General features: G+C 39.0%; 1 protein-coding gene and 2 long non-coding RNA genes across 3 annotated transcripts in view; 1 reads left to right on the forward strand and 2 right to left on the reverse strand.

Moving 5' to 3' along the window:
* LOC137858009 (uncharacterized) overlaps positions 1-27,655 on the forward strand; it is a 187,043-nt gene that overhangs the window by 127,888 nt on the left and 31,500 nt on the right. The window lies entirely within an intron of this gene.
* The window catches only part of LOC137858008 (uncharacterized), a 445,999-nt gene that overhangs the window by 116,155 nt on the left and 302,189 nt on the right, over positions 1-27,655 (reverse strand). The window lies entirely within an intron of this gene.
* Positions 1,713-26,649, reverse strand: LOC137857049 (death-inducer obliterator 1-like). Its single transcript, XM_068683092.1, has 16 exons — positions 26,577-26,649; positions 21,440-21,893; positions 20,357-20,516; positions 19,583-19,699; positions 19,261-19,368; positions 18,537-18,672; positions 16,679-17,132; positions 15,596-15,755; positions 14,826-14,942; positions 14,504-14,611; positions 13,780-13,915; positions 13,108-13,651; positions 12,444-12,597; positions 11,320-11,409; positions 10,469-10,673; positions 1,713-4,294 (listed from the first exon to the last, which is right to left on the reverse strand). Exons 1-16 carry the CDS (start codon positions 26,647-26,649, stop codon positions 1,713-1,715), a joined length of 5,598 nt encoding a protein of 1,865 aa, XP_068539193.1.

A 27,655-nucleotide genomic window follows, 5' to 3' on the forward strand; every position in this document is an offset into this window, starting at 1 on the left:
TCTCCAAACTAATCTGAGATAAAAGAGCATTTCCTATAAGGAAAAATAAAACTTTCACCTATCTATTTCACAACAATGAAAGGTTCGGGAATCTAGTATTTCCACAGCTCAACGCCAAAATAGATTACTTAATTATTCATTTCTCCAGATCTTTTTGGTGTAAAATCTGAAAGTAACTCAAACAACAAAATCTTGAGAATAAATTAGGGCATGTGTTAGAACTGAGAGAAAAAATCACAAGAACAGACTTTCACATGTTTTTCAGAACACCTACAAGTAAGTATCAGTTGGGTGTGGTGGCATCCTGTAAAATACCTTTTGTTAAACAGATGGAAATGAAACTTGTGTGCCATCAGCCTCTTGTGGTGGCATGTTGAGAAGTAGCAAAGCTAGTTAGAAAATAATACACATGTACAGATTTAAGAAATGGACAACGTTTCACTGTAGATGTTTATTCTACTTATAGTAACAAAAACCTGTGAAGTCCCATATTTTAATGTACAGTGATATATTTTGTCATATAAAATACAATTTACAGAAATTTCTATCAAGTAAACCTAAACAAACACACTTGCTTTTTGCATACTTTTACGTAGATCTTTAAATTAAAAACATCTCATTAAGAAAAATCTTACACCATAGTAGATGTTTGCATTTAATACCGCCTCTTTGCATTTTAACATTTTGTCTACGGGTTCAGAATACAGACCAATATTACTAATAATTAATATTACTAAATAATTATTAATTGATAATTATTTAAATTACTAAATAGTTAATAATTAATATTACTGATAATTAATAATTAATATTACCAATCTTCTTTTCAAACTTAATGCAGTTTTATACCTTTTTCAGTGGACAGTCTTATATATACTACCAGCATAAGCAGGGTCTGACAACAGTGACACTTTTTTTTTTTCTTTTTTTTTTTTCAAAACACTTTTAGAGTGGAAAGTACAGGAAAATGGAGACATTTCTTAAATTTCCAGCAAAGTTCTGCCAAAAGAAAACCCAAGAAATGTCCCACATAATTAATTTAAATCGAAGAAATAAATTCCATGGCCCATGTAATAAACTTCTTTTATTTAACAAACTTCTTTTTCTTTCCTTTGGTATACCAATTCATTTGTAGTCTTAGCTCTTTGCCAATAGATGTCTGATTTTTTTAATTTTTTTGCTGGTTATAAAGGTGCTACTTCTATATACTCTTTAATTGCAGGTTTGTAAAAATGTGAAATTAAAAACCCCTCATCCACATGAAAAACTAGGTACGTTTTTTTTCGTTGTTGTACACTTAACAGATGGATTTCAAAACACAAAATACCTGTATATAAAAAGGAAGATAGTGCACTTTAAGCTTATAACATTCCATTTTCAAATCCTCCGTCCAATAATCAGTAACACTGTTCTTCTGCAGCCTTCTCCTAAATACGCATGACCCTTGCATTGTAAAATAAACAAGACAGCAATATTTGACTCCTTGTCAAATATGCAGCAAGTGAAAGTCCAGTATGTTCTTGCCTTTTACCTATTTGAATATTGTCGTTCACAGTTGTTCAAAAATTGCTAATTTGTCAGTACATTTTGTAAGGCTAGATTTACAACAGCATTTTTGCAAAGGTGAGAATATACAGTATATACAGAAGACATTGACTCAGTCCTTGCAGTGGTGTCTATTATCTATGGGAAATATAACAGCAGTTATAGTTCTATGACTGATTAGTGGAAGATGAAGCTTCTGCCTCTGTTGGTTTCTGACCTTCCTTAGGTGTTTCTGGCTTCACCTCTTTACCGATCTCCCTACTTTTACTGCGATCTTTCCGATCTTTTCCTCTTTCACGATCTCGATCTCTGTCTCGATCGCGCTCTTTTTCCCTGCTTCGATCCCGGTCTCGGTCTCTGTCACGATCTCTGTCTCTGCTTCTTGATCGTTCTCTGTCACGTTGGTTTCTGTCTCTGTTTTTATCCCATTCTTTGTCTCTGTGTCTCTCCCAGTCCCTGTCTCTGTTGCAGTTTCTGCCACGGTCTGTTTCCCAAGGTCTGCCATGTTCTCGAGCCCTTCGTCTTTCCTCAAAGGGTCTGCTTTGTCGATTCTCTGCTTGCTGAGGCTCTGGCTGATCTAAAACCTTGTCTTTACTTCCTCCTTCGTATCTCTCTCTCTGTCTCCCTTCAAATGTCTGGCCTCTAAATTCAAGATTTTTGCCTTCTCGGAAGTCAGATCCTGACCACTGTCCTTCTGACTCGGGCCCTTGCCCAGGAATACCAGAAAGAGGTGCAGACGGCCCAGCTTCCTCCCACATCTCCTTTCTGTGGCCTGGTGGATGACTGGGAAGGTCCAGGAGTGGTCTTGGGGTTGGCTTCATATTTTGTGGCGACTGTGGTCCATGCTGCGTAGAAAATAAGGAAGGAATGGGGCCCTTTTGACTTCCAAATCTTCCAGGGGCAGATCCTCTTTGTCCATCGTTATTTGGAGAAACATGCTCTTCTGAGAACTGTGGCGCTGGGCCTCTAAAATTAGGTCCATGAGGTCCTGCGTGTGCATTGAGCATCAGTGGTGCTGGAGGTCCTCCTTTCTGCCCAGACAAAGAAAACGGACCTCCAGCTCGGTTCTCCTCAAAGTGCTGTGGGAGAGGTCCACCCTCACCCTGAACTGGTGGAGATTCAGTTTGTTCTACAAATTGATGAGGCTGAGGGTTTCTTTGTTCTTCGTATTGCACCGCAGAAAGACCCCTGTCTGGTTCAAAGTGACCAGGTCCCTTTTCCTGAGAAGTAAACATTGGATTTGCCTCGTTTGACCAGGATACTTTGTGCATATCTTGCAAAGACTGACTGTCATTAGATGTGGAGAAATTAGGCTGAAAAGACGTACTTGGAGGTGTCGGAAGCAGCACTTTACGTAAAGGCCTGGATGTAGAAGGTTCTGCAGAAACTGCTTGACTCACATGTTCCAAAGTAACTTGAACAGTATTTTCAAATTTGCTATTAGGTGCCTCTTTTTGGAGCACTGCAGGAGGCTTTTCACTGGAAACCCAGTTATCACCACCGTAACTAAGCTGAGTAGCAGGAATTAAAGTTTTATCTTCCTTACCAAGTGAAGTCTGCAAAGTGTTTGGAAAACTCGCTTGAGGGTCACAGCTCTGGTTTAAAACTTGTGCTTGCTGATTGGAAGATGAAGGTAAATCTACTTTTTGCGCAGCCTGTTGGTCCTGATGGAACAATTCAGTCTCTATTAGGGAAGATTTTGGCGGAGGTGACATTAAAGCATCAGACACCGAGAAGTGAGCCACTGAAACACCAACAGCTGCTCGTTGTTGTCTGAGGGCTTCTTCTTGCTCCTCAGTTTGTCGTTTCTGCTCTTCTAGTTGTTTGTCTAATTCTTCTAACATTTTTTGCAGTTCCACCAAGGATGAAGACGCAGATAAATCTGGCACATACGAGGCAGGTGTTTCCACGGAAGTGTTTTTAGTGTCTGTATACATTTTGTTAGGTAAATCATCAACCGTAACTTTTGCTTCCTCCAAGATAGTTTTGTCTTCCAGATCATAGGCCTCATCCTTTAGTTCTGCTGTGTTACTGGGCTTCTCCACACTATACAGTTTTTTGCTTTCACCGGTCTGCATTTCAAAAGCTTTCTCTGGATCATATTCTTCTTTGGGATCGTATGGCCTGTCATCCTCCTCATCTTCTATAGCTTTGTCTTTTGACATCTGTCCAAACTGTTGTACAATGGGATCTAGCAAAGGAACAGCTGACACACCTCCATCCACAGCTGCTTTAGCTTCCTGATTTGAAGACTGGACAGTTTCAGTCTCCTTAGCAAGAGGTTCAAAAGTCTTCTTTTTACCAAAAAGTGTCTGGTGGATGTACTCAAGAGGTGTGGTAGTTTTTGAGGATGAAGAATGCATAGCAGTAGCACTTGTAGAAGCGGTAGCTGAAACTGGTGGTGGTACAGTACTTGTGGTTCCACTCTTAGTCGAGGACGGTATTTTTAATACTGAAGGTGTGCCTGATGAGGTTTCTGGAACGGGAAGTGGGGGTGGAGGTGGAGGAGATCCAGGTAGTGTTGTACTTACAGCTGAGTCTCCCGAATACAGTGTGTATTTCGGAGTTTTCTTTTCTTGTGAAGAAGCTACTGGCCCCTTAGAGTACAGCGATGTTTCTGTTTCCTCTTGCACCTGAATTCGGCTGCGCTTTTTCTCTATTTTGTCTGTATCCATGGTAGTAGCAAGACGCTTCCCTTTCTGACAGATAACCAATCCAAGAATTAAATTTGGACGTGAAGACTCGAGACCTGAAAGGAAACACAAAGATTGCATATGTAAAAAAACTACTATTTTTTATCTGTGTTCTCAATAGGAACTTATCATTTTATATAATGGCAGCTATGAGTCATAACAGTAACAGTTCTTCTAAATTTCATGCAGTGACATTATCCCATAAGCCTATGTGTCTATATTTAATTACTATTTATATAAATTTGTATACAGTAACTAAAAATGTTTTAATTCTTTCCCTGATATTTTTTGAATATTGCAGTAACAGGTGAATCTTACTGAAAGATGTCCTTGTAAATGTCTCTGCTGTTCAAAAATTAAAGAAAGTTTTCCTATTTTTGTATTATTACTTTCTACTTATTATTGTCCACTTCCTCCCCCAATCAAATATTTCCTTTCTAAATGCTTTGCAAATACCTTATATACACAGAGATACTGATAAGTGAGAAAACCTGGACAAGCAATCTAACTTTCTGTAGGGCTACGTTGGAATTGAAGAACTAGAAATAAAGAGAAAAAAACTAATGCTATTAAAACAAACAAACAGACAAACAACAACAACAAACACTTCACTTTCTGTTACAAAGAAAGCACGAGGCATTGTTAAACTTAATAATTACATTTCTGTTCTAATCTGTGCTAAAATACCGGACTGACATTTACACCATTCCATCAAGGTGACTTTTAACACTGTTGTAGAATTGAGTTTGATGCCACAGACCCTTCCCTAAGTAAGAAATGTGAGCAGAATTACTCCATTGTGAAAGCTTCAGGCTTGAATCCCTGGAGAAGCACTTCCAGAAATGACCGGAAAGTTTCCCATAAAGAGGAAAAATGCAAACAGCTGAAGGTCCGTTTCACATTATTGTATTCCTTCCTTGTACATTCACATTTCCCACAGGCACTCGTGGAAGACAAATACAACCAGAATAAAGAGCAGGGAATAAATCCTTTAACATACAGTCAGTGGCAAATGTAGAAAAAACATATAAAGAGAGGATTTTAACTTCTGGATTTAGTGACTTGAGATCCTCATTTGGGAGCCATATTAATATTTGCATCCAGCAAGGAACCAATAATAGAGAAATGAAACTAACAGCAAAGAGATTTACTGTGGTTATACGATGAGGACTCTAAAACCTACACTGTCCCTTATATTCATGACCCTTAAGTAAGAGTTTAAAAGAGGTGTAATATATGAATTTATGTATATCTTTAGTCTCTTACTAAACAAAACCAACTGCTCACTAAGGAACAACTTATAAATAACTAATTATTGCCACTGAAAACTTCTTGATACCAGCAAAAACCCAAACTTCCCATAGTTGCAGATAAATTCTGTTTGCCATTACCAGTCATAAGTATGAACCTTTGCTGAAACAACTGAATTCAAAGTTTTAAGGGGGCTCCTAAATTTACTATCTTATGAGAAAATTACATCAGCTGTTTTTATTTGTATAGCTGAAATTATATTCACGTACGCTAAGAAAGAATTAAATGAGGTAAGCCTATTTCTTAAGTTCAATGTGAGGTTTCCTCAGCAAGAGGATTATAACCAGGTAAATCAAGACGATGACTTCTTCAACACAGCTTCATTAAGCATAAAGATTTCATTAAGCAGTAACCTGCCTAAATTCTGAAATTCTGTGTTCTTCTGACTGTGACTGGTAATAGTGCAGCACGCCTGTTTTAGCCACATAATGGAGAGACCAGCAAAATCTGGTTACTCACTAGAAGGTCTTTGCAAAAAGACAGAAAAAATTGGGGCCAATGCAAAATCTACTTGAAGTTTCCTATCAGAAGCAGCTCTCATTTTAAGTATTTGGAAAAAAAATAACACTGAAATTTGATTGAATGCATTCTAGCTCCACAGCTGATTTCAGATTACTTCAAAGTTCAGTGTTTGAGTTTTACATAGTTCTGTGGTTGAGAGGATGTTGGCCATGCTGGTTTAAATAAACTTCTATTTTTCATTTAGTAGCACATATTATTTCCTACTTGTACATTTAAAATTCAGTGCCAAGTTTTTTCCTCCAGATCTAGTATTTCAGTATTTTGTGTTGCCAATTTTCACTTTCTTCCATGGTTAGAAATATATATATATATACACACGAATTATAAATGCATCAAGAAAATGACCTAGCTATACTAACCAAAACTAAGACTTGCTTATAATTTAGTTTGCTTATAATTCTATACAGATTGCCCTTGTGAGAGGGCAGGGACGGCAAGATGTACAACGAAAGGAGGCAGGACAGGAACTAAACAAGTAATTATCTTTGGTGAATCTAAGATTATTTGGAAAGGATCACAAATCCTTGATTCACCCAGTTAAAAACTCCTTTCAACCCACTGCCTAAAAGCAATCCTAGCAATTCTGATCACTATAGTTTACTACCCCAGATGAAGTTACATTAATACATAACATCAGGGCATAGCTCAAAAGACAGCTTACTTGGGAAGACTGTGTACACTCTGAAGAGACTCAATAGTTAGGTATGATTCACTCTGAGTGACTGCTTTACATTTTTTCTTTATCAGCATGTGAGTAACGACTCCACATTTGGTCAGCATCGACCCGTGCAGAGGATCTCTCAAATCTGTGTTCACCCTAAAACTCCTCGTAAGCATTCACTGTTCTTCTGTCGTTAACGTATTGGTTATCTGCCCTTCTGCAGAGACCTGTGATTTATCCAACTAGTCACAACATGCACCTCAAACACTGACTAATTGAAACGAGCAGGTTTCAAAAATCTATTGGACTGTGTATCTAAAATTAACAGCAAAAAGATAGAAAAACAGTTCTGAATCCCTGTAAGAGACAGAGATCATCGCTAATAAAATCAGAGTAAAACTTAAACACACGTTCAAGATAAATTCCAAAGCTAAATTAACAACGGTTATAACTGAATCTGTTTAGTTTGGTCAGAGAAGAAATCCATTAAAATTTTACATTTTGATACTGTAGTTTTCAACAGATGCCTAACCCAGTTTCTAAATTCATTCAATCCAAAGCGATCACACAGTAAGTGCTTCTTTTGGATGGAAATATACAGCCAGACCAGCACTTCAAAGCTCAGTCCCATTCCATTTCCATATCTGTAAATAGGTTTCAATATCCATAAATAGGTTAAGTGCCTAATTTTAGGTAATAACTAAATGAAAATGTTGGCTGCAGTCTCCAACTATTGCTCAATAACTCTTTCACAAGCAAGCATTTTAAGTGCTGCAAGCTATGTTAGTAGCTTTCGATGCTAAATTATTTATAAAATATTGTTAAATGCATTCTGCATTTGAAGACCACGATGGTGTTATCAGGTTACATCCTGTAATTAAATCTATTTAAACAAGATGTATTAAATATTACTATGGGATTAATATTTTTTTTTCGTTACATACGTTTTTTATTTTCATGAAATCAGTTTTGCAGTATTTATCTACGTAATGGCCACATATTGTCCCTACCATCCGCAGCTGCTAGGAAGTTAACTGTACCACTAAGGATACATCCCTAATTTCTGTACACTGATGGCAAAACTTAGGGAACAGACCTATGCCACACTTTTAACTGCAGAGACCAATACAAGCAAAGCTGTAATCATTATCAACACGCCGTTTAAATACTTGTCCCAGTTAATTGTGAAAGCATGATTGAAAACTATCAAGTTGGTGTATCTGGATTCAGTGATAGAGATCACTTCCACCGCTGTAACACTGCTGCACATTACGGTACATTTGCTGAATGGGAGTGGCTGACGTCAAAAATATGTTGTTCTACTACTGCTGCTTTCCATACTGGTATGAGTACTCTAAATATCTTGAAGAGATTTCATGCCTTCATACTTAAAAACACTTCCAAGCTTAAACTAACGGAAGAGATACTGCGGCATGCCCTCTGCTGATACACTTTTTAAATTAAAATTCTTCTATATTAAATATGTATGGTACCCGATACATTGCCAACATTGCCAATAAATCCCTCCATAAGTGCGTCTTCCTAGTGCTAATAATGACTGATTATACCTTTTAATTTTTTTTCAAAGTGTTTTCAGATCTACAGATGAAAGTGCTAAATAGTGTTGTGTGTATGTGAAACGAGACAAACAAATTCACACACAGTAAACTACCAGAAAAAAAAAACAAAAAAACACAATGCTGAACATCCCACCAACAGATAATATCTGGTAATAAATATCTGAGGTGGTTGAAGTGAATAAATGTGAATATCCTTCCATGTTCCTCTATATCACCCATGACAAAGTTTTGTAGATCTTCTAGGCACTACAGCAGGTCAGAGGTCCTCAGTTGTGTTCCAAATCCAGTCCATCAGAAAACAGGATTCATAACAGATTCATAATCCGTATGCACCTGATGGAGCTGGTTGATACAGCTGGAATATCTTCCAGCTAGGACTTCTGGAGTGATGGGATTATTGTCCTCCCCCTCCTCCCGCCCCCAGTCATATTTATCAAAGTATCTTACACTGTCATGTTTTTTGAGTACTTGCTAAACTCTATTTGAAGGTACACACATTTAAGGAGACAATGACCACTTTCCCAAAAATACCTTTATTGGGTATAAAAACCAGTAAATTCCATCAGATGTCAGTAACAAGTATGTATTACAAGTCTTTTACGCTGCGGTATTAATACATGCCTGCAAGTGTTTATACCTATGTTTCTTCTGGGCAATTACCTCCAGTTTTGAAAGAACTTTTCCTATTTACATTTTGTAAAAACCAGCCTGACATTCCTCATTTCTATACTAATACTAACAAGTCTGTCTACTTTTGCCAGGCCTCCACTTTAAAAGCTTCATTTGAAATGAAATCTACAACAGAAATATAAAAGATAATGGACAAGGACAGCCTATGTTTGCTCAAGAATGCAAGGAGGGGAAGATCATTTAAATGCTTCCCTAGAGCAGGTTAAGACAGGCTCAGAGCGTATGAGAAAAATCTTGTCCAAGAACACAAAGCAAGCGCCCTTTGCAATTTCATGCAGGAAAGAAGAGTATTTTCCTAGCATTACATTACTTGTTGGTGGTGTTTTTTTGTTATTGTTTTTTAAGTCGTATGCCATTAACATGTGAAAACCTGGCCAGGCAGAACACACCTCTGTTTATGAATATAAGCCCTGAGAATGCTTCATTGAGTTTAGTCCTAAACTTGTATTTGGGTAGCAGAGGACAGTCAGCTTGTCAGAAAGGTCAGCTCCTTACATGTTTTAATGTGTAATTATTTTGCGCTGTTTAGTATTTTGCAAACCATCCTTACAACAATGCAGTATTGCCTTCATTGTAACGTGTAGCTCTTAAGCTCCTCAACCTGTTACTCTAGATGAAAAAAGGTACTTATTTGGAAACTAAGCATATGCACCGCCTCCATCCTCAGATGAAGGTGACTTCAAATTTTGTAATATAAAGGTGTTTCACATCTGAATTCATTCTCATTTCTTCTGTTTCCATGTTCAGTGCACAAAGATGGAGCAAATTCAAGCCATACATTACTGCTGATAACTCTAACTAAAAATAGAAGAGCGTAATATATACCAACCTATACCACCTACTGTCTGCCACCTACGCAAAAGGAATTTGCCTGCTCCCAGGCAAACCAATGTTCTGAAGTCAGTGATTTGTCTGGAACTTGATCCAGGTAGCACAGAATATTTCAGACCCCGTGTACATGCATATTGCATGCACAGCGTAATACATACCATGAGATAACAACAATGTAGTGAAACCATAAACGTTACCTTTGTCTTCAGAGATTTCTTGACTGCTCCGTGGGATAAGAGTCTCCTATGTGATTTAGGGGACAGCACATGGCTTGTAGGGACCTAAAACTTGGTGGATTTATGGGTTGTTGAAAGTAGGGTCGGTTGAATGTTCTCATAATGTTTGCTTGTTTGTCTCAATATAGTGGCTGTTCTATGTACTCCATTTTATGGGTAAACAAATCCTCCTAACAGCAGAGATTTATCTTGTTGGAAAGGCTATGTGAGTTTCAGACCATGGCACCTTGAGATGATTGACTTTGCAATTTTTTCCTATATGCACACTTTTAAAATCTTTTTATAAAATTATATATTTTTTAATTATGCTTACATTAAACATTCAAAACCAATTGGTCTCTGATTTACTCGTTTTGTAATTTTGCCTAGCAGTTAACCTCCCCTAAATTTTGTGCTTACCTGGTCCCTTAAAGGGCAAGAGGTTGGAAGGAATTGGGTCCTTAGAACTCAGTGGGATCAGGTAGAGATTCTTGACATGTCTGTTGTTATTAGTTACAACACCAAAACAACGACGACTGCTAAAATAGGAGTAGAGAGAGATATAGGCAACTTCTTCTTCTTCTGTGGCAGGATGGAAACGAATCAAACGAATCAAAAACAATTCCTGAAATACAAAATCAAAGTGGAAAAATTCAACCTGTAACACATCAGCAAATAAAATCGTTTTCCACTTTCATCCAATATAGGATGAAAGTCTGGAGCAGCTTTAAACCAAGATTTAAGAAAATACTGTCATTCAATTGGTAATATTAAACCAGAATCAATTTTGTCATTTTCAGAAAGACCAACTATTTACGTATCTCACATCAAGCTACACCTCTTTAGGTTCAGAATATTCAAATAATTAGGAAAGAAATGGAAAATTCTTAGATTATATTTGCATACCGTGCTTCATTTTTACTAAATCCATAAGGGTTTTAGTAGTAAAATTTATTACATACACTTACTAATAATTTCCTAGTCTTTTAAAATTGAATTTCTATCTTCAGTAACTGAATAAATAGATTGTTTATATTCAATCATTAAAAAACAATAGGTTGTATGAATGTTTAACTACTACACAGGGGAAAGACGATTGGCAGCTCAACAGGCAAACCTGTTTCTTCAATAAATCAAAAATTTCAATGGAATAAGTGGTAGCAGTAGTTTTCCAGGTGTGATCGACATCAATATAAATTAGTAACAAGGAAATTCTATCAAAAGCCGCTGTGTATTTCTTCCTGGTTTTCCAAAGGATTTTAAGTAAATACCTTACAAAGTGAAGATTTGAGTTTGCCAACATAATCCCAGACTGCCTTCGGTGAGATCTTCCCACCAATATGAATCGTGTCTGGTAAATCCTAAACAAGAAGCATTACATGGTCGTATAAGAAAAGGAAAGAGAGGCTACAGTTTTGAACCAGCACAGATTGCCCCATCCCAGTAGCTTAGGCGATAATACAGTACTATGTTTTACTAAACTTGCACATATACATTCCTAATTTCAGACAGGCTGTTTCCAAAATGCAAGGAGTTCATTATGGCATATTACTGGAAGGCTGGCAGTACACACAAAACAGAAAAAGCACTGCCTGACGAAGATAGCAGTGGAAGGTCAAATACTTTTGTATGCCTATCAGCCGATTCTATTTGTTAGCTTTGCTTTTACAGGGAACCTGTTAGATGTAGTATAGCTTTTATCTACGCTTTCAATTTATCTGAAATTTTTGCACCCATATGAATTCTAGTTAGCTTCCTGTCATGATGACAGTGAAACCTGTTCTAGCAAAAACAACAAGAGAGCCACCAACCCTCCTAAGAAAAGACCTAAACTACACGCCTGAAACCCTCAATCACAACAAATACACTTCTTCAGAGAAGTTAAGAAACTGCTCAGTTGTTTCATCACAAGCTGTCATACTACCTCATTAGTTGAATGTACACCCTCCCAAAATATAAAAGCAGTTGCATCAAAGTTAATCAAAGCATGATATTTTTAATAAATGGCCAAACTTTTCTAATAGATCACATCAGTGATCCATCCATCTGTTTGTGAGCAGAACAAGGCATCTCTTTCAAAACACATGCTGATGATGCTTCTCGTCAAAAACTGATCTTGAAATCAAGCTATTATTCTATGTTAGATACTAACATATATGTAAACATATTAACAGACATGAGAATTCTTCACAAATACGTGAGGAATTTTTTTAAAAGGCTTTCTCTCCTCCCCCCTGCCTCAGGCTACTGTTCCTATTACTACAGGAGATTACTAAAGGGATGCAATTTTTTTTTTTTGTTACACGTCCAATATAACAACATACACAGTGACCCCAGCCTTTCTAACAACAGGAACTGCAATACATTCTAAACGCATAAACATGTCAGTGCTAACCTCACTAAGATAATCAAAGCACCCGGAGACAGGATATGCTTTAGCGATAAATTTGGCCACACTCTGCAGATTAATAAATCCTTTCCAAATGGTGTTGAGGCGAGAGAGGAAGAGAGAAGTGTCGCTGCCTTGAGGTGAGCGTGGCTCAGCAACACTGCAAAACAAATCCAAAAGAGAAACGTTATAGAGCACAGTAAGAATGCTTCCTTCTTCTTCTTTTCTTCCCTCCTCTTATTGATCAATTACTTTATTTTAAAAAAGCAAGTAACAGAAGCCTTAGTAAATGCTTTGTTAATGTTTTCCACTTTCATCCAATATAGGATGAAAGTCTGGAGCAGCTTTAAACCAACCCTCACAAACACTTAATATATTTGAATGCACATGCAGATTTAAAGTCAAATATCTTATAAGTTTTATTTATCTGTTAAAACACATTGAAGAATTTTTACTGTCAATATATCACGATGCTCAGAAAATTTTACCAACTAGAGAAGTTAAACAAGGAGATGACAAATTAAAAATTTAAAGTTCAGGTAATCGCATTTAAAGTTGAACATGCCTTTTGATTATTGGCAGGGGAGGGTAAGAAGCAAAGGGGGACAAACACACTGAACATAGCGAGACCAGAGATTCAGTGGCTTAGCTTACTATTAAATATACACACCTGATATTGGGTGACTGATGAACAGCTAAGTATCTTGGATCTGGTGAGGACGATGGCTTTGTTAATATTGATTTGGGGACAGTCATAACTGGTTTTGACATTTCCTGCTTTGTCTCCCCTGTTAAAACTTCACCAGATGCAGTACCAGAACGCAGGGCTGTCGTCGTACTACCAGAGGAGCCGCTCATTGGTGTTCTAGGCTCTCGGCCAGAAACTGTTACAGTTGTGACAACTGCACCAGTGCAAGAGGCAGGAAAAGTCGAAGGTTCTTCAGATGAAGTATCTGTGTTGCCATGGCCTTGGGTTGTAGGGATGTAAGTTCTTTCTAAGCTTGACTGGGAAACTGCTTCTGCTGCAGGTGCAACTTCGGTTTCCTCTGTGTTTTCAGAGGCGGCCTCTTTAGCAGGCTCCGCTGCTGCTGCTGGTGCAGAACTTTCATATTTTCGCTGAACGTCTGGTTTAGATTTTGACACTGCTTTTTTAGCAGAAGCCATTAATTTTATCTTCTTCGGTGGTAATTCATCTTCAGATGCTGAAATCTGACCTACAAAATTAATTTTAAAGTGTTTTTGATTACTGTTTAACAATGAAAAGGTCTGAAGAGAAAAACAAGTAAGCAAGCAATGCTCTTAATAATTCTTTTACTTCAGACAAAGTCAACACTGTAGATACCTGTACAGATTTTGCAGTTCAGGTCAAAAAGATGGGCTCGATGTTCATTTCTTGCATCCTTCAACATACTGCTAAAAACGTCTAGAGAAGGAGCACTATTTACATTTTGTACAGTTTGGGTTGACTTCTGCTGCTCCTGGAAATGAACAAACACAGAAAACATTCTGGTTGATTGCTAAATTCAATCATAAAAAAATACTTTTGAAACCGTTAATTCCGGTTCTTTAAAAAGATATTAAGGGCTGTGCAGAACTACTGCTCTGAGCAGCACTTACAAAAAGATGGAATTTTGAACTATTCTTCCCCTTTTATCATTTGTTTAAGAATATCATGTCAAACAGAGTTCTCAAATAGTATTTGTCCTCATTTCATTTCATGTAATTCTGAAGTAGATACTATCACATTAACTGCTTCCTGAGAATACAGAATTGTAATACTGATCACATTTTTGGGGGGGAAAACAATTGGCTAAGATTTTGCTGTAAACTGAGGCAAAGGTCTGAAAAACACGCATCATCTGATATTTTAGAAGCACATGCGATATATGCCCGATATTAGGTTGTTGCATTCCTTCAAACCAAAAGGAAAATGCTCATAGCACACCTACTAGGTGATATTCTTACAGTTCATTGAAACAACCTGCATTTCTGATACAAAATTTGAGGCCCTAGTTAGCATTTATCTCCCTTGGCACCTCCATGCTAAAGCAATAGCTAATACTTACATCAGAATCAGACACCGGGGGAGAATCTTCCATATTTACATCAGGCACTTGTTCCCGTTTTACAGCTGCTTTCTTGATCTCGTGTGATTTGTTTCTTGACTCTAACATCTGAGAGAAACAAAAACACTTTAGTAACAAGTCTGCATACTGATTTTATAATTTTATTTTGTATTTTCTTATCAGTTGGCTAGTGGAAGAGAAAAAGCTTACGTTATTCATATTTCATTAGGAAGAAAACAATATATTAATTATGGGTGGTAAGGGCTGGTGAAGTTACTGTTAGTTCATATCTAAGGACACACTGGAGAATTGTATTGCTTACCGCTTTGGCTGGTTTCTCCTTCCATACAAACAGTTCTTTAGATAAAAGTTCTTCGGGTTTCATTCTCACTAGTTTTGACAGTGAGATTTCTCCACGAAGAACACGATGAAGAAGTCCCTAAAAAAAACAAACAAAAAACACACTTTGTTGCCATGCTGAATAACTTAAGCAACTAACATGATTTGCAGTGCTGGACTGTCAAAACCCTTTCAGGTTTCTTAATTCCCTATTAAAAATGCCAGTTAATCCTAAGAAAACTTAGCACGGTGCAGCAACCAGAAACTAATGATGAAATCATCATGAATTTTCCACATTTCCATAAAATATACTATCAATTCTACTGAACAGGAATTTCGAGAGGTGAACTGCCACTCCTGTTTCATATCTATAGTAGAATTTTTTTTAAAGAAATTACGTTGTCTAGTCACTATTCCCATCTGCACCAGCTTCTTTTTCCTTTAAAAGATAAATTATCATGTACACAAGTGGTCTCCCATACAAACCACAGAACGTCACAGAAGAAAAACATTTATTTTTTTTTCTAAGAATGCCATTCAATAAACAAATATTTCGCTACAAAGGCCAATCTTAATAAATACACGCGATCCAACTGGACTTCCATTCCAACTGGATTATTTAATATTTGAATGGCTTTAAAACAATTTTGTAGAGCATAATTCATAAGTCTCTCTCTTGAAACTACATATTGATGTATTATTTAAAAAACAGAATATATTTCAGTACGTTTACTGTTTAAGTAAATTCCAAACCTGATTTTTTGGGTCCTCGAGATCGAACATGATGCTACGGTATTTACTCTTGTATCGGTTGTCCGTAACTTGAAACAAATTAAACACCTCCTTTTCAATATTGAGTGCTACTTTCCCTACTTCACTCTCTGTCATGACCAGATCATCACTTTCATTGACTCTGTTAAAAACAAGAAAGGGTATGCGCATTTACGTTAGGCACAAATTCTTCAGGCAGCATTCATAAAAACTAAATTTTCAGAGGAAGGAGTTAACCCCGCTTTTATTCACTCAGTGAGGACTTCCTTAAAACACATTTCAAAGCCAAAGTCTATCTCAGGACCTCAAAATGTCAACAATGGCAACCTTTTGCTACTGTCTACAGAAGACCACGGAAGACAGCCTTAACGAACTGAAGCCAGGTCAGTCCTTACAAATCCTCCTACTCATGACACTGCAATTAGTTTTTTGTTGTTGTTTTTTGTCATGAGCTACTGAGGGAGCTAAAACACTTCAGTTTTAATCTTAGACCCTCCACTGTGAACAGCATTTCTATTTCAGAGACACTACCAGAGCACAGTGGCCTAAGTCTTGACAGCAGACAAGAGCTTTAATATTTGTGGGACAATGTTTCAGCTTTTTTTTTTTTTTAAAAAAAAAAAAAAAAGTAATACAGTTGCTAACTTTGGGAGAAGAAGGAACCTCTGCCTCAGCAAGCCCTTCCAACCTTTCACTGTGATATTCCCTACACTATGCTTCGTACAACCCCTACATCTCCAAACACCACCATTGCCAGATATCAGCTTCAGGTCACCTGCATTATAAACATCTCTATGCTGTGATTTAATTCTTCAACTGTAATTGTCTCTCACTACAAATGGGATAGTGACGTTTTTTTAAAGGCTTTTTCACATGCCCAATTATTTGGCATCAGATTTTTTATTTTTAATAAAGCTCTAATGCTAAAAATACTTGTAGTAATTTCTAGCACAAATTAAATCCCTTAGTAGCACTTAGCAAGAAAGAAACAAAACTCTGCAGGCTAACGCTTTACTTCTAGTTGTAGTTTCCTATATAAAATAAGTGCTTTGAATTCCCACCCACCTCTTCCATAACATTTCTTTTAGGGACTGACGAATATATTGTCGAATCTGCGAGTTGGGCTGCGACTGGATAGGGCTAGCTTGTGTTTTTGCTTGACTACTTCCAGATGCAGTAGAAACGGAAGACGGCGAAGGCCTTTTGAGTCCTCCAGCCAAACTGGATGCAGCTAGTTTTTTGGAAACTGGCGAGTCATGAGAAGAAGCTGCTTGTTTTGAAGGAACGCCGCCTGTTGAGGGCGATGGTTTCTTGGGAATTTCACCTTTAAAACTCCCAGCAGGTTTAAGCGTCTGCTTCATTAGTGATGTGCTAGACATGGAAGGGGACTTCTTTGGAGGAAAATTTTTAGTGAGGGAAGATGCATGTTTCTCCACCATAGATGCTGAAGCAATAGCTTTCTTTGATGCCCCTATAAACTCTGTCGCTTTATCTTTGTTTCTCTTCTCTTCCTTTTGAGCTGTTAAAACAAAGAAGAAAATGCAGTATTAAATGCTTAACATTATAACTTCCTGTTTATGAAGACCAGCTGTCAACCTATAAGGAAGTCTGTGAAATACCTCTGGAGAACTACCAAGTATATAATTTAAGCCATTCATTTTTAAAGCCTTTTTAAAAAATGTGTAAAAGTTGACTTTTTTAAGAAGAAGTTTGCCTTTGATCCTGCAGAGAGCACTTCTCAGAGACTGTCGGAAGAGTTTAAAAGAGTTGCATTTTGGTTGTAAAGGTTGAAAATCTCAGTCACAAGCTATGCAAGAAAATTAAAAAAAAAAAAAAGACACCACCTTCAAAGATTCCTGAGTTGGACTTCATGATTAAGCTTCAAAACAAACAAACAAACAAACAAACAAACATTTTCACAAAGTCTTTAAAAAAAAGCAACACAACCCATATCTCACATTTAAGCAGAAATCCTCGCTCCAAACTTTCTACTTTAAGGAGCAAGCAAAGAGAGTCAAGTTAAACAACAAATCAATTGCTTAAAATTTTAAATATACGTTCAAGCCATTTGGTTGCTAGTATGAGTATCACACTCTCGCTCTAAACTATCAGATCTTCTCATTTACTTTCCAGTTAAACTCTAGATTTAATACTATAATATTTAATAATTAAATATTAAAACCATTGCTCAAACTGCGGCTATTTAATTCCCACCAACTATTCCATTCACAAAATCCAAAACTGCCATTTAATGTTTTTTCTAACATCAATATATTGACAATACACATAATGCACAAGAAAATTTACAAATTACAAGCGAAGACTCCATATACTGAAGTTATAATTGCACAGGACTTTAAAAACAAGCATTTCTGTAGGTTGCATTTCACCTGTCCACATTTTGGCACTGACGGGAACAGTTCAGCAAAACGTAATAAGCCAAAACACACTCTCCATCCAGCAAACGTCATGTGCTCCACTTCAGTTTGCCAGAAGTATCGTTTACAGGACATCAGAGTTACCGTGAGCAGAGTTACCGTGACACATTCGTTGTGGCAGCACAACGGTTCCGAGGGAAACCAAGAAACTCCTGAGATGAAGTTGTTCTAATTAGAAAAGCTAAAGTTACTTCCCCAAAAGTCTTTTTTCTCCTCATAAATCTGCATTTGACTACTGACCAGTTTGTGATTTAATTTTTTAATTATTATCTGATTTTTTTATCTTAATTTTTTCTTATCTTAATTTTTTCTTATCTTAATTTTTTAATTATTATCTGATGTTTTTAGCTAGCAAGGTCTTGTAATCAGAATTAGCCCCAATTTGATTACTGTTTAAAAATGAAAAGGTCTGAAGAGAAAAACAAGTAAGCAAGCAATGCTCTTAATAATTCTTTTACTTCAGACAAAGTCAACACTGTAGATACCTGTACAGATTTTGCAGTTCAGGTCAAAAAGATGGGCTCGATGTTCATTTGTTGTATCCTTCAACATACTGCTAAAAACGTCTAGAGAAGGAGCACTATTTACATTTTGTACAGTTTGGGTTGACTTCTGCTGCTCCTGGAAATGAACAAACACAGAAAACATTCTGGTTGATTGCTAAATTCAATCATAAAAAAATACTTTTGAAACCGTTAATTCCGGTTCTTTAAAAAGATATTAAGGGCTGTGCAGAACTACTGCTCTGAGCAGCACTTACAAAAAGATGGAATTTTGAACTATTCTTCCCCTTTTATCATTTGTTTAAGAATATCATGTCAAACAGAGTTCTCAAATAGTATTTGTCCTCATTTCATTTCATGTAATTCTGAAGTAGATACTATCACATTAACTGCTTCCTGAGAATACAGAATTGTAATACTGATCACATTTTTGGGGGGGAAAACAATTGGCTAAGATTTTGCTGTAAACTGAGGCAAAGGTCTGAAAAACACGCATCATCTGATATTTTAGAAGCACATGAGATATATGCCCGATATTAGGTTGTTGCATTCCTTCAAACCAAAAGGAAAATGCTCATAGCACACCTACTAGGTGATATTCTTACAGTTCATTGAAACAACCTGCATTTCTGATACAAAATTTGAGGCCCTAGTTAGCATTTATCTCCCTTGGCACCTCCATGCTAAAGCAATAGCTAATACTTACATCAGAATCAGACACCGGGGGAGAATCTTCCATATTTACATCAGGCACTTGTTCCCGTTTTACAGCTGCTTTCTTGATCTCGTGTGATTTGTTTCTTGACTCTAACATCTGAGAGAAACAAAAACACTTTAGTAACAAGTCTGCATACTGATTTTATAATTTTATTTTGTATTTTCTTATCAGTTGGCTAGTGGAAGAGAAAAAGCTTACGTTATTCATATTTCATTAGGAAGAAAACAATATATTAATTATGGGTGGTAAGGGCTGGTGAAGTTACTGTTAGTTCATATCTAAGGACACACTGGAGAATTGTATTGCTTACCGCTTTGGCTGGTTTCTCCTTCCATACAGACAGTTCTTTAGATAAAAGTTCTTCGGGTTTCATTCTCACTAGTTTTGACACTGAGATTTCTCCACGAAGAACACGATGAAGAAGTCCCTAAAAAAAAAAAAAAAACACACTTTGTTGCCATGCTGAATAACTTAAGCAACTAACATGATTTGCAGTGCTGGACTGTCAAAACCCTTTCAGGTTTCTTAATTCCCTATTAAAAATGCCAGTTAATCCTAAGAAAACTTAGCACGGTGCAGCAACCAGAAACTAATGATGAAATCATCATGAAGTATGAATTTTCCACATTTCCATAAAATATACTATCAATTCTACTGAACAGGAATTTCGAGAGGTGAACTGCCACTCCTGTTTCATATCTATAGTAGAATTTTTTTTAAAGAAATTACGTTGTCTAGTCACTATTCCCATCTGCACCAGCTTCTTTTTCCTTTAAAAGATAAATTATCATGTACACAAGTGGTCTCCCATACAAACCACAGAACGTCACAGAAGAAAAACATTTATTTTTTTTTCTAAGAATGCCATTCAATAAACAAATATTTCACTACAAAGGCCAATCTTAATAAATACACGCGATCCAACTGGACTTCCATTCCAACTGGATTATTTAATATTTGAATGGCTTTAAAACAATTTTTTAGAGCATAATTCATAAGTCTCTCTCTTGAAACTACATATTGATGTATTATTTAAAAAACAGAATATATTTCAGTACGTTTACTGTTTAAGTAAATTCCAAACCTGATTTTTTGGGTCCTCGAGATCGAACATGATGCTACGGTATTTACTCTTGTATCGGTTGTCCGTAACTTGAAACAAATTAAACACCTCCTTTTCAATATTGAGTGCTACTTTCCCTACTTCACTCTCTGTCATGACCAGATCATCACTTTCATTGACTCTGTTAAAAACAAGAAAGGGTATGCGCATTTACGTTAGGCACAAATTCTTCAGGCAGCATTCATAAAAACTAAATTTTCAGAGGAAGGAGTTAACCCCGCTTTTATTCACTCAGTGAGGACTTCCTTAAAACACATTTCAAAGCCAAAGTCTATCTCAGGACCTCAAAATGTCAACAATGGCAACCTTTTGCTACTGTCTACAGAAGACCACGGAAGACAGCCTTAACGAACTGAAGCCAGGTCAGTCCTTACAAATCCTCCTACTCATGACACTGCAATTAGTTTTTTGTTGTTGTTTTTTGTCATGAGCTACTGAGGGAGCTAAAACACTTCAGTTTTAATCTTAGACCCTCCACTGTGAACAGCATTTCTATTTCAGAGACACTACCAGAGCACAGTGGCCTAAGTCTTGACAGCTGACAAGAGCTTTAATATTTGTGGGACAATGTTTCAGCTTTTTTTTTTTTTTAAGAAAAAAAAAAAAAGTAATACAGTTGCTAACTTTGGGAGAAGAAGGAACCTCTGCCTCAGCAAGCCCTTCCAACCTTTCACTGTGATATTCCCTACACTATGCTTCGTACAACCCCTACATCTCCAAACACCACCATTGCCAGATATCAGCTTCAGGTCACCTGCATTATAAACATCTCTATGCTGTGATTTAATTCTTCAACTGTAATTGTCTCTCACTACAAATGGGATAGTGACGTTTTTTTAAAGGCTTTTTCACATGCCCAATTATTTGGCATCAGATTTTTTATTTTTAATAAAGCTCTAATGCTAAAAATACTTGTAGTAATTTCTAGCACAAATTAAATCCCTTAGTAGCACTTAGCAAGAAAGAAACAAAACTCTGCAGGCTAACCCTTTACTTCTAGTTGTAGTTTCCTATATAAAATAAGTGCTTTGAATTCCCACCCACCTCTTCCATAACATTTCTTTTAGGGACTGACGAATATTTTGTCGAATCTGCGAGTTGGGCTGCGACTGGATAGGGCTAGCTTGTGTTTTTGCTTGACTACTTCCAGATGCAGTAGAAACGGAAGACGGCGAAGGCCTTTTGAGTCCTCCAGCCAAACTGGATGCAGCTAGTTTTTTGGAAACTGGCGAGTCATGAGAAGAAGCTGCTTGTTTTGAAGGAACGCCGCCTGTTGAGGGCGATGGTTTCTTGGGAATTTCACCTTTGAAACTCCCAGCAGGTTTAAGCGTCTGCTTCATTAGTGATGTGCTAGACATGGAAGGGGACTTCTTTGGAGGAAAATTTTTAGTGAGGGAAGATGCATGTTTCTCCACCATAGATGCTGAAGCAATAGCTTTCTTTGATGCCCCTATAAACTCTGTCACTTTATCTTTGTTTCTCTTCTCTTCCTTTTGAGCTGTTAAAACAAAGAAGAAAATGCAGTATTAAATGCTTAACATTATAACTTCCTGTTTATGAAGACCAGCTGTCAACCTATAAGGAAGTCTGTGAAATACCTCTGGAGAACTACCAAGTATATAATTTAAGCCATTCATTTTTAAAGCCTTTTTAAAAAATGTGTAAAAGTTGACTTTTTTAAGAAGAAGTTTGCCTTTGATCCTGCAGAGAGCACTTCTCAGAGACTGTCGGAAGAGTTTAAAAGAGTTGCATTTTGGTTGTAAAGGTTGAAAATCTCAGTCACGAGCTATGCAAGAAAATTAAAAAAAAAAAAAAGACACCACCTTCAAAGATTCCTGAGTTGGACTTCATGATTAAACTTCAAAACAAACAAATAAACAAACAAACAAACAAACAAACATTTTCACAAAGTCTTTAAAAAAAAAAAAAAAAAAAAAGCAACACAACCCATATCTCACATTTAAGCAGAAATCCTCGCTCCAAACTTTCTACTTTAAGGAGCAAGCAAAGAGAGTCAAGTTAAACAACAAATCAATTGCTTAAAATTTTAAATATACGTTCAAGCCATTTGGTTGCTAGTATGAGTATCACACTGTCGCTCTAAACTATCAGATCTTCTCATTTACTTTCCAGTTAAACTCTAGATTTAATACTATAATATTTAATAATTAAATATTAAAACCATTGCTCAAACTGCGGCTATTTAATTCCCACCAACTATTCCATTCACAATATCCAAAACTGCCATTTAATGTTTTTTCTAACATCAATATATTGACAATACACATAATGCACAAGAAAATTTACAAATTACAAGCGAAGACTCCATATACTGAAGTTATAATTGCACAGGACTTTAAAAACAAGCATTTCTGTAGGTTGCATTTCACCTGTCCACATTTTGGCACTGACGGGAACAGTTCAGCAAAACGTAATAAGCCAAAACACACTCTCCAGCCAGCAAACGTCATGTGCTCCACTTCAGTTTGCCAGAAGTATCGTTTACAGGACATCAGAGTTACCGTGACACATTCGTTGTGGCAGCACAACGGTTCCGAGGGAAACCAAGAAACAACTCCTGAGATGAAGTTGTTCTGATTAGAAAAGCTAAAGTTACTTCCCCAAAAGTCTTTTTTCTCCTCATAAATCTGCATTTGACTACTGACCAGTTTGTGATTTCTTAATTTTTTAATTATTATCTGATGTTTTTAGCTAGCAAGGTTTTGTAATCAGAATTAGTCCCACAGCCCCATCTGCAGAGAGCTATGTGCTTCCCGGGAAGGATGCAGAAATTCAACTTTGGTTAATTTCACCACAAACCAAATGGACCCTTTTGGTCTTCCATACCTGCTACAGTGAGAGCAGACATTATCAGGAAGGGTCTAACAACCGATTTTTCTCAGACTTGAGGGGGACAAAGGTAGGGAGCACCCTTCTGAAGCCCAGTTCGCCCAGTTCAAGAAATCCTATAACAGCATACTGTTTGAATAGAAATACACCTCAGAAAGGGGAAGATTTGGATTACCTAAGAAACAATGTCACTACTCATTTCTGAGTGAAACAGCCTTCCCACCTTTGCCGGTCGTTAAATTCTGTTAGACGCTGAGCATTTGTAGTAGGCACCTCCAGCAGAACGCAAGCTTGTAACGAGCTGCACTACACTGCCTCTTACTGCCAGCATGTTTCACCACCAATACACAAGCTGGTGGTTAAGATGAACCATAAAACCGATGCTGTACCTGAATTTTCATAAGGCTAGGCAGAGAAGCAGGTGCTAAACATTGCCTGGAATACAAAGTGAAGAGGAGGATGCAGAAGCACTAGCTATGTGGATCCACTGTGAGTGGATGCCTTGCTAAAGCTTTCTGAGGGAAAATTATCTGAAGTGTAAGATGAAACACACTACATTAAATCATTCCAAAGAGCGTGAAGATCTTACTAGAGATTAAACTTCTTGTTCACCCACTGTTCCCGTACTTTTCCCTAGGGACTGGTCTCAAGTACTGACAAACTGAACACAAACCCGGGGGATGTTGAGCTGGACTCACACGGACTTCTCTTCTGTTTCTAGTATCTCCCAAAGCCTACCCCACTAACCTTACACTATCCGTCAGGAGGCATTGAGCTATCCCAGGAAGGAGAACAGGGATCAGAAACTATCAGTGACATTTTCAGTTTGGTCTAATGAGGCACCTGGAACTTAATACACTGAGGTAAAAAGCTGAACTACTTTGAATGAACAGTCTTGAAAAGCTAGAAGATGAATATCCAAAATATGTGTACAATAAGGTTGTGAGAATTTCTCTACTTCTGGTTCCTGGTTTATCTTCTGCCCAGACTTGTCTCTTCAGGCCGGTGGGACAGCGCACCTCTGTCTCACTACGGAGCGGCAGGACAGCACAGCTCAGGGTTCAAAATGACCACAGGACAATTCGGTCCTCGGTGCTATGATTTTAGTTCTTTTGGGTTGCAGCAGAAGTACAAAACATGAAATACTAAGCTTACATTCCGTACTTACAGTTTTATCATCTGTTCAAATTAGTTAACAAGCACGCTGATAGAACTAAGAACAGCAGTTAAGATATTGTGTGTATAAAAAATATATCCGTGCCCCAAACCTTCCTGTGTTCCAACGGCTATATCATGGTAAAACTATATACATGTAAAATAAATAAATAAATGGCACTAGCACAAAGGTAGATTGAAGTTCCCAGGGTTGATAGGCAGCAGCATCAGTATGGGTTCAAGAAGAAAGATGCACAAGCATCCTTTATTCTGCCAGTTCACGTCATGGCTATTTTGAAATGTTTCTACAGTAGAGCACAGAACTCAATGCTTCTTTAGCCAACAGAAAATGAGCAGATATTTCAGCCTCATGGAAGTCTAACAGTCTCACAAACTAAAATACTACTTTATAATTACAACTGTCTACCTAACTACTTGCTGGCAGGGATTCTGCATGTAGCAAAAGATACCTACACTACATAGGCTATTCGGTGTTTCAGAACACCTGTGAAGTACTTTCTCAAATCTGCAGGACACCTCACTACATTTGAAGGATAGTGAAGTGGTGTGTGTGTTTTGACAAAGTATTGAAGGTACTTACATCCTACTGTAGTGGGTTTACGTGGCAAGGTTTTGGTAGCAGGGGGTCATAGGGGTGGTTTCTGTGAGAAAGATCTAGAAGCCGCCCCATTTTTGGGAAGGGCCCCATTGTTTTCCAGAGCTGAGCCAATAAGCGATGTTGTTTTGTGCCTCTGTGAGAGCATATTTAAGACAGGGAAAAAACGCTGCGCCACACAGCAGCCGGGAGAGTCAAGGGAGTGAGAAACAGCCTTGCAGGTGCCAAGGTCAGTGTAGAAGGAGGGGGAGAGGTGCTCCAGGCGCCGGAGCAGAAGTCCCCTGCGGCCTGTGGTGAGGACCATGGTGAAGCAGGATGTCCCCCTGCAGCCCATGGAGTACCACGGTGGAGCAGGGTTCCACGCTGCAGCCCGTGGAGGAGACCACGGTGGAGCAGGTGGCCCTGCACCGACGGAGGCTGCCGCCTGTGGAAGACCCCTGCTGGAGCAGATTCCGGGCCGGACCTGTAGCCCGTGGAGAGGAGCCCACGCAGGAGCAGGTGACCTGGCAGGAGCTGCTGCCCGTGGGGGAGCCAGGTTGGAGCAGTTTTCTCCTGAGGGATGGACCCCATGGTACGGACCCATATCTGGAGCAGTTCTGGAAGAGCTGCTGCCTGTGGGAAGCCCACGCCGGATCAGTTCATCAAGGACTGCATCCCGTGGGTGGGACCCCACAGCACAGGGGACGAGAGTGACCGAGAAGGAGCGGCAGAGAAGAAGTGCTGTAGACTGACCATAACCCCCATTCCCCCATTTCCCCTGCGCCGCTCGGGGGGAGGAGGTGGAAGAGGGTGGAGGGGGGGGAAGGTGCTTTTGGTTTCTTTCCTTTGTTTCTCACTTCTCTCACTTATTAGTAATGAGCAATAAATCTTACTATCTATCTTCTTATGCTGAATCTGTTCTGCCCGTTACAATAATCATTGCGGGATTTTCTTGACCTTATCTCAACCCTAGAGCCCTTTTCACATATCTTCTCCCCAGTCCTCTTTGAGGAGGGGGAGTGAGAGAGCGGCTGTGGTGGAGCTCGGCTGCCCACTCGAGCGGAACCATGACACCTACATATGTTAACAACCTCATCTTAAAAAAAAAAATAAAACACCCTCATATCCCATTTTGACTATGACAAACTGGATAGGCCCTGACAGATTTTTTTGGTTTACTGACAGGATTAGTGTTCTGCCAGACAATCCAGCTGCACCAACTCACGCTGTCCTTGCACAGCTCTTGTATCCAATGCACAGGAGGGCAGGAGCACACAGCCGAGCGCGGGGAAGGAGCAGGACTGCCTCTTCTGGCAGCAGCTCCCCAGTCCATTGCCTCAGCTGCAAGGCGAGCATGCCCCCCAGCCAGCACCATCTTCTGATGGGCGCTGTTTCTGGTGCGCGTTTGGAAAAGTTACCAGAAGTGAGTACTCTTTTCAGAGAGCAGTATGCCAACACAGGAGGGTCCCCGCCGCCCCTTCAGCCCACCCTAGCGCTGAGGGGACCGAAGGCTCCCCCCGGGCAGCTCCAACCCCGCAAGGCCCACCGAGGAGCCGCCGCCAACAGCCCCCCTCCCGGCGCCTGCGCCCTGAGGGCGGCTTCGCCAACCGCCATGAGCGGCGGCTCGGCCCCTCGCCGTCCTGCCGGGCACCATCGGGCTCCGAGCCCCGCAGGGACGGGTGCTGAGCCCTCCTTGCTGGTCCCGGCTTCGAGGGCTTTGCGTTTTGTTTCAGTTTAGGCTGTGGAGAAAGCGGCGGGGTGGGCGCGGAGAGCGCGGTCCGTGAGGGAACGGCGAGGGGAAGGAAGGGGAGCGCTGAGGGGAGGAAGGGCTGCAAAGGTTTTAAGTTTATTGTTTGGTGTTTTTTTTTTTTTTTGCTTTTTTTCCGCGTCAAGCCTCCCCATTCGATGCGAATGGTGCAGGAATGCATCGCCTAACACGAGTCGGAGAACCTCAAAGCCTTCGCTGAGGGAACCGCAGCCGCAGAGCAGGCAGCAGAGCTCAGCTGCTGAGCACAACGAGGCTCGCTCATTTCGGCGGCTGTGTGGCCTCAGCCGCTCCCGGTGCCTAAAAATAAAGCCAAAATAAAAATAAATTAAAAAACAAAACAAAACAAAACAAAAAAAGCCGTATGGGAGCTCAGCGGCCCCGGCCGGGGCTACGCACACGGTCCCGGGGCTGCGTCAGCTGCCCACCCGCGCACCAGCCATCAGGAGGGGAAATCGTGGGAGGAAAAAAAGCCACGATGTTTTGAACTTAACACGTGTGTTTTGTTTCTTTGTCGCAGGGTGCTCTCTCCTCCCTTTCTGCCTTCCCCCCCCCCCCGAGGAGCACGTCTCCGCTGCACTGGAGGCAGGAGCCTGCTACACGCAGGTACGGTGGAGGTAAACGCCTTGGGAATGCACCTGTGTGTAAAAACTTACACGGTCGGTGTGTAAACCGACTCAAAAGCCCCTTTCCAGTCTTCTGGAGTTGTCAAGTGGTATTACCGCATCATGCCATGAAAATGAGCGAGGTGCATTTACGGTTCCTTAACGGTGAACAGATTCTCCAAACTAATCTGAGATAAAAGAGCATTTCCTATAAGGAAAAATAAAACTTTCACCTATCTATTTCACAACAATGAAAGGTTCGGGAATCTAGTATTTCCACAGCTCAACGC

Source organism: Anas acuta, chromosome 5 (genome assembly GCF_963932015.1).
Source record: "Anas acuta chromosome 5, bAnaAcu1.1, whole genome shotgun sequence".
Taxonomy (NCBI): domain Eukaryota; kingdom Metazoa; phylum Chordata; class Aves; order Anseriformes; family Anatidae; genus Anas; species Anas acuta.